General features: G+C 39.8%; 1 protein-coding gene across 1 annotated transcript; it reads left to right on the top strand.

The window, feature by feature from the left end:
- Nucleotides 1-476: 476 nt before the first annotated feature.
- On the top strand, nt 477-9,891 carry oaz1b (ornithine decarboxylase antizyme 1b). The gene is given in 6 exon segments (XM_077235467.1): nt 477-713; nt 3,811-3,862; nt 3,864-3,950; nt 5,601-5,773; nt 7,007-7,092; nt 9,098-9,891. Coding segments are annotated over 6 exon segments (657 nt in total). The 5' UTR covers nt 477-585; the 3' UTR covers nt 9,229-9,891.
- The last annotated feature ends 201 nt before the right edge of the window (nt 9,892-10,092 follow it).

Genomic DNA, 10,092 nt, shown 5'->3' on the forward strand with positions numbered 1-10,092 from the left:
TATCGCAATAATATAATATCACAAGTTCAGTATCGTGATATGTATCTAATCGTATATATATGTGTGTGTGTGTGTGTGTGTGTGTGTGTGTGTGTGTGTGTGTGTGTGTGTGTGTGTGTGTGTGTGTATACATGAGACAATAGCATGTCATGTTCTCAAATGCACTTAAATAAGGTGTGAAAACATCATCACAACACACACACACACACACACGCGCCTCAGTCAACAGACTCAAAAGCAAAACAACGTTTGCTTCCTCTCAGTAATTTTCCACTCTCTGAACAAACGAAAAGACCGAGCCTACTATAGCGACGGCTTGACTCATGAATATTAATGACGCCAGCAGACTTTCGCTCATCCGATTGGCTGAAAGCGCTACCTGTTGAATATTAAGTATCCACGTGACCGGACGCTCGACGCCTGTTGCGTAAGGGTCGCGATGACGAGATGATCAATATTCATGAGCGCGTCCTTCACAATAGTAGCGTTGCGCGTGTTTAATGCGCATCTCCTCCTCCGGTTCTTCACTTACTTGCTGACCGCTGAAGAGCGCACACAGGCCGGCGTGAACTCTCCCGAGGCCGGATGGTAAAATCCAACCTCCAGCGGATCCTAAACAGTCATTGCTTTGCCCGTGAGAAAGAAGGAAAGAAACAGTGTGAAATCAGCATCATGGAGGCGCTCAGTAACAGTATTAATGACATGATGGGAAGGTGAGAGAGAGAGACTTCTACCCCGTTAACAGCCCGTTTAATCACATTTTACAGCTTGAAAATCTCAATATGACAATATAAAGTCATTATAATAAGGGCTGTTGATTTAAATGTGCGGTTTAATGGGGGTTTAGTTGAAATTATTTCCTCACAAGGGCCTGAAGGGCTAATGCTAATGCTAGCAGATGTTTTTTTTTAGTGACGCTCTAAACTGTTTTGGTCAACTAACACACACTGAAGTACATCTGTAAAGTTTTAAAAGTGTTGGAAATCCATCATCATGTCACGTTAAGATGATAAACTGAAATCTAAATGAAGGAAATGTGGCCTAATAAAATTTAGCCCTTTATATTCACGTTCACACACCTTATTCGTGTCGAAATATTTCATATTAAGCGATAAACGCTTGTATTATAACAGCTCGGTGAGTTATAAACGCTCTTATCGTGTTAATTTCGGTATGAAGTCTTTTTGTTTTGAGATTTGACGTCGAAGGCCTCGCTCTTTACACGTACGTCACATCGACGTCGTGACGTCACCGGCCTCGGGCCTTTGATCGCGCCGACTAGTATTTTTGTTGGTCATATTTTATTTTTCAGTATTTTACATTGTAATGAGACTCGATGTATCGGTGAGACCTTTTTAATCTGATGTATATGTAAAAAAATCAGACATCATATAAAAACAATTATCATGAAACAATCCGGTATATAAACAATTTTGACACACTAACGCGCGAGGGAAATCATTGGCTTGTGACCGGAAGTACATTCATTTATTGTGCAGCAGACGTCACTGTTGCATAACCGATCTTTTATGACTTTATTACTCCTATTTCTTTGCTTTGACTGCACGTGAACATGAAAAGAACCGCTTGGTGACGTCACGATTTAAAACATCAACGTTGCAATAAGGTTATTAGAAATGAGCAGCAGTGTCTCCTTTATGTGGGATAAAGCATGCAACATTAACTTTGCATCCTACAAAATACTACCTATGATTTATCCAGTTATGCATGTTTTGGAAACATTTCAGATAATTGTGTGGACTGGAAACTAAAACATTAGCTTTTTTTAATTGTATTTACTGGATTTAGAAACCTATATGAACAATAAAACAGGAGTGTATTTCATGACCTTGTTTATTTTCAGAACATCTTGGAAAGTAAAGAATGATGCAATTATTTATTTTATTAGAAAAACGGCATGTACACGAAAAGACGTGCAAACTGAATTTATTACATTTTATCAATGACATTAATTTTCACATACATTTTTAGAGCACAACAAAATTGCCAAAAATTAAATTAAAATGAACACCTGAAAATATAAAAGTTAAAACTTCAAAAACCCATTTTTTACAGTGTGTCTGAGATAATAAAATTGGTTAGAAAAGCATTAAATGACTAAAGTAAATGAAAGCTAAATAGAAATATAGTCAGTATTTGTTCTGGGAGCTAATGCCGTTCATAAAGTGACTGTAACTTGTGTCCATCTAACTATGCAATTTTAGGTATATCGCAAACAGAAACACCAAGATGCACATAATTCTTAAAATGTGCATAAGAAATATGCATGTGCTGCATATAAACTACGATGGAAAGACAATTACAGAATAAATCTGCAACACAAGTCATGTGACTGCGATGGAAAGCATAACTCGCCTGTTCGTTACGCCTGCACAATTATGACAAAAATCATAATTGTCGATTATTCCCATGAAATTGCGATTTATCACAGTGTACATTGGATGTCTTGAATAGCTTTCTGCCATTGTTTGAAGCGACTGCATGCCGTATTGTAATATTAAAATAAACAAGCTGAAAACACTCTTCCTGAAAAACGTTATTGCTTTTCTATAGCATTAAGCCTCAAATGTCAAATATTTAAAAAAAATAATTAAAGAAACCAAACAACAGTAAAAAATATGCATGGTATTATAATGTTATTCTAAAACTAAAATTAAAACAATGGGGGGAAAAACCCTTGAGACAAGATGTAGATGGAAAAAATACATCTTAAGCACACATAATAATGCAAGTGGACTTTTTTTGTTGTTGTAATTGCGCCTTTGAACAATTGCATAATTGTTGCATCCGTAATTGTAATCAATTACGATTAATTCAGGGTGAAATCCTTAAGTTTGAATCTGACAAAAAAAGCAGTTTCTCATTATCATTTAAAGAGACATGCACCTCATTATCATTTAAAGAGACATGCACCTCATTATCATTTAAAGAGACATGCACCTCATTATCATTTAAAGAGACATGCACCTCATTATCATTTAAAGAGACATGCACCTCAATATCATTTAAAGAGACATGCACCTCATTATCATTTAAAGAGACATGAACCTCATTATCATTTAAAGAGACATGCACCTCATTATCATTTAAAGAGACATGCACCTCATTATCATTTAAAGAGACATGCACCTCATTATCATTTAAAGAGACATGCACCTCAATATCATTTAAAGAGACATGCACCTCAATATCATTTAAAGAGACATGCACCTCAATATCATTTAAAGAGACATGCACCTCAATATCATTTAAAGAGACATGCACCTCAATATCATTTAAAGAGACATGCACCTCAATATCATTTAAAGAGACATGCACCTCAATATCATTTAAAGAGACATTCACCTCATTTAAAGAGACATGCACCTCAATATCATTTAAAGAGACATTCACCTCATTTAAAGAGACATGCACCTCAATATCATTTAAAGAGACATTCACCTCATTTAAAGAGACATGCACCTCAATATCATTTAAAGAGACATGCACCGAAACGGGTCACATGAGCAGAGCTGTTTTTGAGGAGGTACAATTGTTGTTTTACAATTGAGGTATTTTAAGTATTTTACAAACTTTACATTAAAACCCTAAAGAATCATCCCAACTTGTGGAAAATGGGCATCCGATGACATCTTTAAGTCCTTGAATTTGAGGGTATTTGACCTTGAAAGGTCCTGTTAATTGTGTAGCCCTACTGTTGTCTATAATGAGCTCGCAGAACTCTCCGACACGACTGCGATCCCATGCTGAGGGAGCGGGTCTGATGTGTGTGTGTGTGTGTTTCCGCAGTTTGTCCGTGTGCTGTAGTAGTTCCACTGGTCCAGGGCCTCTGTGGTGTTCCTGATGCCCCTCACCCACCTCTGAAGATCCCAGGTGGGCGAGGGAACGGGGCACGGGATCACACACCCGCAGCTCAGCAGCTGTACTCGGTGAGCATGCACGTCACATGACCACTGATCACATGACCACGGTTTCACTGCTTTCACAGGATTTACTCTCTCTCAAGTCATCCTATGTGTATATGACATTCTTCTTTCAGCCAAACACAGAATTATATTAAAACGCATCCTGGCTCTTCCAAGCTTAAAATGGCAGTGAATGGAGGATGAGATTTTGAAGCCCAAAAAAGTGCATCCCTCCATCATAACAGTGATCCATACGCCTGCAGCGGTTCATACAGGCCTTCAGAAGCCAAGAAAAATAGCCATATTTATAACTTTATCAACTATAATCACTGGTTTTTGGTAATGGCCGTATGAGTGTAGAGTTCCGGCAGATGAGTGACCTCTGACCCGACGCGTGACCTCTGACCCGACGCGTGACCTCTGACCCGACGCGTGTCCTCTGACCCGACGCGTGACCTCTGACCCGACGCGTGACCTCTGATCCGAAGCATGACCTCTGATGAGTGACCTCTGACCCGACACATGACCTCTGATGAGTGACCTCTGACCTGACACATGACCTCTGACCCGACGCATTACCTCTGATGAGTGACCTGACCCGAAGCATGACCTCTGACCCAGCGCATGACCTCTGACCTGACACATGACCTCTTATGAGTGACTTCTGACCTGACACATGACCTCTGACCCAATGCATTACCTCTGATGAGTGACCTGACCCGACGCATGACCTCTGGCCCGACGCATGGCCTCTGATCCGACGCATGACCTCTGATGAGTGACCTCTGACCTGACACATGACCTCTGACCTGGCGCATGACCTCTGATGAGTGACCTCTGATCTGAAACATGACCTCTGACCCGATTCATTACCTCTGATGAGTGACCTGACCCAACGCATGACCTCTGATCCGACGCATGACCTCTGATGAGTGACCTCTGACCTCTGATGAGTGACCTGAATCGACATCTTGACGAACGAAGAAGCGCAGAGGATTGAGCAAAACAAAACACAGGTCACGAATTAGAAGTTCAAAATGAGAATTTTTAAAGACAAATGTGGGAGGAGCTTGAGTCTGTTGCCCAGCGCCGTTTGTTTGATCCGCGAGAGACTCGAAGCTTACGCTACTCCTACGTCACACATCGTCAAGTTAAGGCCCTTGCACACTGAGTCCGAAATGTTCGCATGCGTTCGTCCATCTTTCGTCATTCGCTGGCTCTGAATGGTCAAAATTGCTTGCTAGGATGCGAAAAACGCAGAAAATAGAATACGATCCAATTTTTTTATGACGGACGAAAGTTTCGGAGTCAGTGTGCAAACGTGATTGACTACGTGAGGTCCTATTTATTTTTATTCGGACTTGCGTAGTTTAGTCTAAAGTTTTAAATATGGATATTTTTCTATTAACCCCTGGAGGCGTATGGATTATTGTTGTGATGGAGGGATGCACTTTTTTGGGCTTCAAATCCAAGTTACCATTCACTGGTTTCTCTTAAGGTTTTTTCTCCATTCGGTCACTAATGGAAAACAGTGTGTGATTATGATTCAGGCATTAGAGGTCAGAGGTCAGATCAATCAGAATATTATCTGGATGTTCATAACGCCGGTATGGAGACGAGTTTGAGGATCAGTGCGATGGCCACTAAAGCTCACGCCTGTTCTCTGGTTCTCAGGACAGGAAGTTGACTGTGACTGAAGAGCCAGCTGTGAGCGGGCGTCCCAGAATCCTTCACTTCCAGAGCCGGCCCGCCGTGTCCCGAATCATCCAATGGGAGGCGGTGCTTCGGGGAGACGGCCTGTTCGTGGAGATTCCCTGTGACGCTTTCCCTGAGGGCAGCAAGGAGAGGTGACCCTAGCAACCGCACACAACTCCATAGCAACAGCTCGATGATGCGACGAGGGAAAGTGGATGAAAATTTGATTAAAATAAATCGTTTAAAAAGTAGATTTAATACAGTTATTAAAATCTAAATATATTGAATACAAAAGTGTTGTTACAATTATAAAAAATAAGATGATTAAAATATTATTTGAAAATAATATAAAAGTAAAAAATAAATAAATTTATGTGAAATGATTAATCAATATAAATTATAAAAAAAACAATTTAAAAATGTATATTTAAATACATTTTAAAATATTGAAAATATATTGAATAAAACAAATGTTCAAATAAAAATGTATAAACAACATTTTAAAATAGTAAAAAAGTGAAATAAGTAAATAAGAATTAGGTTATAAATAAATACATAAAAGTAATAGAAATTGGATGAAAATAATATATTAAATTAGTTTTAAAACTATTAATAAAAATTGATTTAAATAAATTGTTTTATTAAAATAAATAATGGAAAAATAGATTCAAATAAATATAAAAAGTAGACCTAAATAAATATCAAGTAAAATATTGAATAAATAGTTTTTATTAAATAAAAATAAGATGTGTAAATAACATTATTTTAAAATTTAAAAAAGAAATAATTAGATTAAATAAATAAAAATAATGACTTAACTAATAAAAATGTATAAAATGAAATATTTAAATTAAAAATAAATAAATAAATAACAAAAGTAGATTATAAATTTATAAATGAAAAAGTAAATGCCAATTATATTCATATAAATGAAATTGTTTATAGCAAATTATAAAAAAAATTATTTAATTAAATAATAATTATTATCGATAACATTAAATAAATAATTCAAATTAGATTTAAAATAATATAAATAATAAAAGAAATGTTTTATAACATAATACATTTATTTATATAAATTAATAAAAATAATGATCATGAATGAATAATACAAATTAGATTAAAATATAAATAATAAATAAAATAGTTTATTAAAAATGTATTTAAATAATACAAATTGGATTAAATTTAAAACAATTAGATAAATGAATAAACGAAGATACACTGTACTATTGAGTAGATAACTTATGTAACTCAATATAACTAAATATTTTCCAAATAAAATTTTCCACATTCTTTTCTTCACAGTATGTGTCATTCCGACGTGTGTCTGATGTAGTTTAATGATGTGTGTGTGTGTGTGTGTGTGTGTGTGTGTGTTTCAGCTTCATCTCTCTGCTGGAGTTTGCTGAAGAGCATCTGAAGGTTCTCAGTGTGTTCGTCTGCTTTTACAAGAACCGGGAGGATCGTGGTACGTGTGTGTGTGTGTGTGTGTGTGTTCTGATCGCCTGACCTGTGTGTGTGTGTGTGTGTGTGTGTGTGTGTGTGTGTTCTGATCGCCTGACCTGTGTGTGTGTGTGTGTGTGTGTGTGTGTTCTGACCTGTGTGTGTGTGTGTGTGTGTGTGTGTTCTGTTCTGACCTGTGTGTGTGTGTGTGTGTGTGTGTGTGTGTGTGTGTGTGTGTGTGTTCTGATCGCCTGACCTGTGTGTGTGTGTGTGTGTGTGTTCTGATCGCCTGACCTGTGTGTGTGTGTTCTGATCGCCTGACCTGTGTGTGTGTGTGTTCTGTTCTGACCTGTGTGTGTGTGTGTGTGTGTTCTGATCGCCTGACCTGTGTGTGTGTGTGTGTGTGTGTGTGTGTGTGTTCTGACCTGTGTGTGTGTGTGTGTGTGTGTGTTCTGTTCTGACCTGTGTGTGTGTGTGTGTGTGTGTGTGTGTGTGTTCTGTTCTGACCTGTGTGTGTGTGTGTTCTGTTCTGACCTGTGTGTGTTCTGTTCTGACCTGTGTGTGTGTGTTCTGTTCTGACCTGTGTGTGTGTGTGTGTTCTGTTCTGACCTGTGTGTGTGTGTTCTGTTCTGACCTGTGTGTGTGTGTGTGTGTGTGTGTGTGTGTGTGTGTGTGTTCTGTTCTGACCTGTGTGTGTGTTCTGTTCTGACCTGTGTGTGTGTGTGTGTGTTCTGTTCTGACCTGTGTGTGTGTTCTGTTCTGACCTGTGTGTGTGTGTGTGTGTTCTGTTCTGACCTGTGTGTGTGTGTGTGTGTGTGTGTTCTGTTCTGACCTGTGTGTGTGTGTTCTGTTCTGACCTGTGTGTGTGTGTTCTGTTCTGACCTGTGTGTGTGTGTGTGTTCTGTTCTGACCTGTGTGTGTGTGTGTGTTCTGTTCTGACCTGTGTGTGTTCTGTTCTGACCTGTGTGTGTGTGTGTGTGTGTGTGTGTGTGTGTGTGTGTGTGTGTGTGTGTGTGTGTGTTCTGTTCTGACCTGTGTGTGTGTGTGTTCTGTTCTGACCTGTGTGTGTGTGTGTGTTCTGTTCTGACCTGTGTGTGTGTGTGTTCTGTTCTGACCTGTGTGTGTGTGTGTTCTGTTCTGACCTGTGTGTGTGTGTGTTCTGACCTGTGTGTGTGTGTGTGTGTGTGTGTGTGTGTGTGTGTGTGTTCTGTTCTGACCTGTGTGTGTGTTCTGTTCTGACCTGTGTGTGTGTGTGTTCTGTTCTAACCTGTGTGTGTGTGTGTGTGTGTGTGTGTGTGTGTGTGTGTGTGTGTGTGTGTGTGTGTTCTGTTCTGACCTGTGTGTGTGTGTGTGTTCTGTTCTGACCTGTGTGTGTGTGTGTGTGTGTGTGTTCTGTTCTGACCTGTGTGTGTGTGTGTGTGTTCTGTTCTGACCTGTGTGTGTGTGTGTGTGTGTGTGTGTGTGTTCTGTTCTGACCTGTGTGTGTGTTTGTGTGTGTGTGTGTTCTGTTCTGACCTGTGTGTGTGTGTTCTGTTCTGACCTGTGTGTGTGTGTGTGTGTGTGTGTGTGTTCTGTTCTGACCGGTGTGTGTGTGTGTGTTCTGTTCTGACCTGTGTGTGTGTGTGTGTTCTGTTCTGTTCTGACCGGTGTGTGTGTGTGTGTGTGTGTGTTCTGTTCTGACCTGTGTGTGTGTGTGTGTGTGTGTGTTCTGTTCTGACCGGTGTGTGTGTGTGTGTGTGTTCTGTTCTGACCGGTGTGTGTGTGTGTGTTCTGTTCTGACCAGTGTGTGTGTGTGTGTTCTGACCTGTGTGTGTGTGTTCTGACCAGTGTGTGTTCTGACCTGTGTGTGTGTGTGTGTGTGTGTGTGTTCTGACCTGTGTGTGTGTGTGTGTGTGTGTGTGTGTTCTGACCTGTGTGTGTTCTGACCTGTGTGTGTGTTCTGTTCTGACCTGTGTGTTCTGTTCTGACCTGTGTGTGTGTGTGTGTGTGTGTGTGTGTGTGTGTGTTCTGACCTGTGTGTGTGTCCGCAGTGAAACTGGTGCGCACGTTCAGCTTCCTGGGCTTTGAGATGATGAAACCGGGCCAGGCTTCAGTCCCCGCTCGACCCGACGTGCTCTTCATGGCCTACAGCTTCGACAGGGACTCCTCGGATGAAGACTAGCTTCTGCTCTTCACCACACACTCCCTCTGCAGCCTGTAAACACACACACACACACACACACACACACACTGAACCTCCCTGCGTTTACAGGCTTCAGAGGGAACGAGTGATCGCTCTCGTGATGATGTCGTGTTTGACCTCTGCCCTCCTCAGTTTAACTTGTGCTTTTTGTTTATACATTTTCTGGAATGTACACACACACACACACACACACACACACACAAAAGGTCATTTATAGGTTTTTGGGTACGTTTTGATTGGATATTATTCACTTATTTTAGTATGCTTATGAAGTGTTGCTCTTCTGTTTGATGTTTATGGTTAGTTTTATTTAGTTTTTTACCTCAGAATGTCGTGTGTAATTTTTCATTCTGAGTCGGTGAACGTCGATCTCTTTGAATGTGATGTGTGTGTGTGTGTGTGTTAACGCAACGACACGACTGGTACAAACCCCTGATGGGAAACAGAATTGACATCTAAAGCTCTCCTGCCTCTCGCCGGCGTTTCTTTATTTTGTATATCAGAAGTGTTTCTGCTTTTGTCGTGTGTGGCTGTGCTGTTACTCGCATCTCTCCATGGTTTATTTTCACGTTGTTTGAAACGTTCACCTCTGTAGTGGTACATATACTGCTTCTGTGATAATAAAACCCTTATTTAAAGACAGACCAGCGTTGTGTGCTTTATCACAGATCACACGTCAGTTTTAGTCTGAGATTGGTTAATGCAATTATGATCACGTATAAAATGGCATTTCGAGTAGCTGTAACAGTATACTGCACACTTTTCAAAGTCAAATTTAAGGCTTTTTAAGACCTGAAGAAATCAAAATTAATACCTTACATTAGGGGTGCGCAATATTGACAA

This window comes from Siphateles boraxobius, unplaced genomic scaffold (assembly GCF_051911475.1).
Source record: "Siphateles boraxobius isolate OS27281-9 unplaced genomic scaffold, OSU_SipBor_1 192, whole genome shotgun sequence".
Classification (NCBI taxonomy): domain Eukaryota; kingdom Metazoa; phylum Chordata; class Actinopteri; order Cypriniformes; family Leuciscidae; genus Siphateles; species Siphateles boraxobius.